We start from the raw sequence: 4,432 nt of genomic DNA on the forward strand, positions 1-4,432 counted from the left end.
CGTGCATTACATTCTGCTGTAGATACTTTAACTAATCAGAGAAGAGAATTAGCAACATGTACTGGTGCAACAGCAAGATCTATCGCAGTTCTTGGTCATGGTGAACCGGGAGCATCTTTGGGAAGGGCATTAGCTCAACTAGCTGAAACTTTAGAAAAAGTAGAAGTAATCAGAAGAGCACAAAGTAACAGTGATCTTTATCAATTTGGAGAGATGTTAAGAGATTACGTTGCACTCATTGGAGCAATAAAGGTTGGCGATTAATTTATATTTTTCAATTTAATTTTTAAATTTTAATTATTATACAGTTTAAACTCTTATTAATTTTAGGATGTATTTCATGAAAGAGTAAAAGTTTTTCAAAATTGGCAACATGCTCAAATGATGCTAAATAAGAAACGAGAACAAAAAGCAAGATTAGAACAATCTGGAAGAACTGACAAAACAAGTCAAGCTGCTACTGAAGTAATAGAATGGGAAGCAAAAGTTGATAGAGGACAAGAAGAATTTGATAATATTTCAAAAATGATTAAAAAAGAACTTGAACGATTTGAATTAGTAAGAGTAGAAGACTTTAAAAAACAATTAACGGAATATTTGGAATCTATGTTACAATATCAAAATCAACTTATTAAATATTGGGAAAGCTTTTTGCCAGAAGCACGAGCAGTTGCATGAATATTTCCTAATAATATTGAAATCTTTTTTTATCATAAGAAAAAGAAAAATCTATAAATGAAAAATTTCGTGCAATTTTTAAAATAAACTTCTAATAAATGATAAATAACGTTTTTACGTGGAAAACGTATATTTATCGATTTGCGGTACAATTATAATATTTATGTAATACAGTAAAAAAAATATTTTATGCCAATAATCAGAAAATTTATATACAATAATTTTGAAATACTGCCAATGCTTTTATACATTAAAAAGCAACAAAAAAAGTGGCATATTTCATTCTTCAAATTCTTAAACATTCAATTTTTGTTGATTATTTCTGAGTATCATGCGTCTTCTTATTATTAGTTACATTAGAAATATAAAGCGCATAATACTGTTTGTTAAAAAATGTTATATAATAATAAAAATTGATTAAGATTGTATAAATAGAGAATATTAAATATCTATTTGTTAAAACAAAGTCTATAATCATATAGTTAATAATATTACTATAAACTTTATGATTTTTTTATATTATTTTCAGATTAGCAAACAGACATTCCAATAAAATTTTTATTACACTTAATATACTTATATACTTTGATAAGCGTGGGATAAAAATACCATATTTTTCTATATGTTAAAAAGTTGATTATAAATTACAATAAAATTAAATCGTTAAATAAATATATTACTATTTTTATTATTAAAAAAGTTTTATTAAAAATTTAGCATAAGTACAAATATATAAAAAAATTTGGTTGTTTTTACATAAAATACATTTAGAATAGAATTCTATAATCATAAAATAATCAAACTCTATGTTTTATTAAGTTGGTCAGCTTGTTTAGTATAAAATTGACACAGTGTCACAAATACGTTAACTCTTGCATGCCGTGTAGTATGTAAGTTATCATGAATTATCAATTATTTACCGTGGTTAATTGTCACTGACAATTAACGAAATTTGTAGATGAATTTTGTTCTCGTTTGTACCAATGTTTTGCATACGTGGCAGAAGCTGCCACCAATCAGAAAACGGGTGTTTTGATAGGCGTGGCTTCGAACACGTATACTTATCTGTACGTCCGGCCGCCATAATCTTGAGAAGTCGTATGTGAATTCTTGTCGTGATTCTCTGTAGACAAACATTACGTTGTTCATTTCACATTCCTTAGTGGAAGCAATCGACTGATTTTTGATGAGAAGTGTAAGTTTATCAAGTTTGCTAATTCTATTGTTTTAATGAAATGTTAGTACAATATAAATCATTTTGCCGGTTCTATCAATTAGTGATTTGATATTAAGAAACTTGACTCATCTTCAATGATTATGTCGATGACCCATTTGTCATCCATATGTCATTTTCATTATACTTTTTTTTAAAACTTTTAGTTAATAAATAACCTTATTATAAAACACTTTGTGTATGCATATATATATATATATATATATGATAGTATTTATATATATATATATATATATATATATATATACATAATATATATATTATGTACTGTATACACATTATATACGTGTATATACACGTGTATATATATATGTATATATATAATATATATACGTATATATATATAAATTATTTTATATATTACATTATTGATATATAAAATTCCAGAAATATATATACAAAAAATATATTTATAAAATCAATTAATAATATAAATTGAATTAAAAATATATATAAATACATTATATATATTGTCAATAATGCGTATATTTTCAAAAAAAGCAACTAGAATATAACACCACAAATATATTATAATTAAATTGTGATAAAAATTATATAATGTTATTAAAAAAAAATCAATGATATTGTATAGTATATTATTCAATTAATTTTTTTTATTATGAAATGAATTAAAAAAATCTTAAATAATCTTTATCATATAATAAATTTATTTAATTCTTACAGACAGAAGTATATATGTAAAATGGATGTTCAAACAGGATTGGTATATGTAGCAGTAGTAGTTATCTCTGCAGCAGTTATTGTTTTAGTATCAATGTTTGGTATAAAAGAAAAGTCTTATGAAGAGGCAATAGCAGAGCAAAGAAAACTTCCTGATGATCTTTTATTAAGTATGTATTATTAAGTATTTTAAATAAATTTAATTTGTAAAGTAATTTGTAAATATTTTTATATTAAAGATAATTTTGATTTAAAATTATACTTATATTATATTATATTTAATATAATATATAATTATATATAATATATAATATTATAATTTAATACAAATGATATTAGATTAATTATTTTAAATTCCTTTATATTTTATTAAGAATTATTTTATTAGGAATAATATTAATAATTAATATTTTATTAAGAATTAATTTTTACAAATTAATTTATATTATTATATAATTATTTAGATCAAATATGAATTAATAAATATAACACTTATAATAATATTATAGATAAAAAGGATAAAAGTAAAGAAAAAAAACATAAAAATAAGGCAGGGAAAAAAGTAAAAGAAAAGAAAGAAGAAAAGGAAGAAAAGGATGATAAAGAAGAAAAAGAACATGTACAGTTTGAAGAAAATCCTCAAATATTACCATTAGAACCATTAGTACGAGTAAGTACTTATTAAATATTTGATTATATTCATATTTTCATTTTATGTAAATAATTATCATACCATACAAATTTTGATTTGTATACATTATTTTTTTAATGCTGAATATATAAAACAATTAGAATCAATTAAGATCATAATCTGTATTTTTTAGAAATAAATTTCAAATTATATTTATAAATAAAAAATTATTCATTTTATATTATATTTTATAAAAAGATTAGATTATATTAATTTTTTTTTATTTAAAAAGTTAAAAAAATTAATATATTTTTTAAAAAATATATTATTAAATTTTGATTAAAAATTTATAAGAAAGTTTATTTAATTTTTATATACTTGTATTTTTCATTTTTTCATATTTATATAAATAATTATTGCATATTATATATATATATTTATAAAAATGAAAATATACACATGCGCTTTTTCAATTTTGCGTTTTCATACATTTTCATGCATGAAATATGGTATGCTTACATATTGTATGTCAAACCTGTATGTCTCTTATTCATGATGTATTATATTTCTAGATGTTACCCAAACCATAAACTAATTATAATATTTTATTGTTTAATAACATGCAAAATTTTTTGTATGATATTTAAATATGAACTAATATTATATTATTAATACAATAAATTATATATTTTTGATTATTTCTATGCTATAAAATAACCTATAAAATAACCTATAATTCAGTGACATTTATGAAAATATTAATTATTTAATAATGATTACATATATAATAATTATTTATCATTTTATTTCTCAATATAATTTTTCTTTCTAATTTTTAATTTCTATAATAGTTGAAAATAAATTAAAATAATTGCACACTCCTATATCAATGTAAAAAATTCAAATAATAATGTTTTCCCTATAAAATCAAATTAACTTTATACTATCAATTAACTATATATTAAATTTTATATACCTTATATTGAAATGGACATTTATTCTTTGGAAAAAAATTTTTTTTTATTTTTAGTTATACAAAATTAAATTTATTTAATTTTAATTTGTAAGAAAAAATCTTGTTATTAAAAAAAAACAAAAATTTGGAAGCAAATTATATTATAAGGTTTTACATAAACAAATACACATACACACACAATATTTAAAAGTGATTAGCACTTGTTACATATATATATATATATATATATATA

At 20.4% G+C, this 4,432-nt stretch overlaps 2 protein-coding genes across 10 annotated transcripts in view; both read left to right on the forward strand.

The window, feature by feature from the left end:
* LOC102673070 (sorting nexin-2) overlaps nucleotides 1-722 on the forward strand; it is a 3,020-nt gene extending 2,298 nt beyond the window's left edge. For all 3 annotated transcript variants that reach the window (XM_006617252.2, XM_031511241.1, XM_006617251.2), the window contains 2 exons: nucleotides 1-252; nucleotides 331-722. The exon at nucleotides 1-252 is cut by the window's left edge and continues 3 nt beyond it. In XM_006617252.2, the coding sequence (XP_006617315.1) occupies nucleotides 1-252; nucleotides 331-678 (600 nt within the window). In that variant the 3' untranslated portion in view covers nucleotides 679-722. The remainder of the gene's footprint in view (nucleotides 253-330) is intronic.
* Nucleotides 723-1,501: 779 nt separating this feature from the next.
* Nucleotides 1,502-4,432, forward strand: part of LOC102672400 (kinectin) — a 15,019-nt gene continuing 12,088 nt past the window's right edge. For all 7 annotated transcript variants that reach the window (XM_006617245.1, XM_006617244.1, XM_006617246.1 and 4 more), the window contains exons 1-3: nucleotides 1,502-1,873; nucleotides 2,597-2,763; nucleotides 3,103-3,263. In XM_006617245.1, coding sequence (XP_006617308.1) covers nucleotides 2,616-2,763; nucleotides 3,103-3,263 — 309 coding nt within the window. In that variant the 5' untranslated portion in view covers nucleotides 1,502-1,873; nucleotides 2,597-2,615. The remainder of the gene's footprint in view (nucleotides 1,874-2,596; nucleotides 2,764-3,102; nucleotides 3,264-4,432) is intronic.

Source organism: Apis dorsata, unplaced genomic scaffold, assembly GCF_000469605.1.
Source record: "Apis dorsata unplaced genomic scaffold, Apis dorsata 1.3 scaffold_295, whole genome shotgun sequence".
In the NCBI taxonomy this organism is placed as follows: Eukaryota; Metazoa; Arthropoda; class Insecta; order Hymenoptera; family Apidae; genus Apis; species Apis dorsata.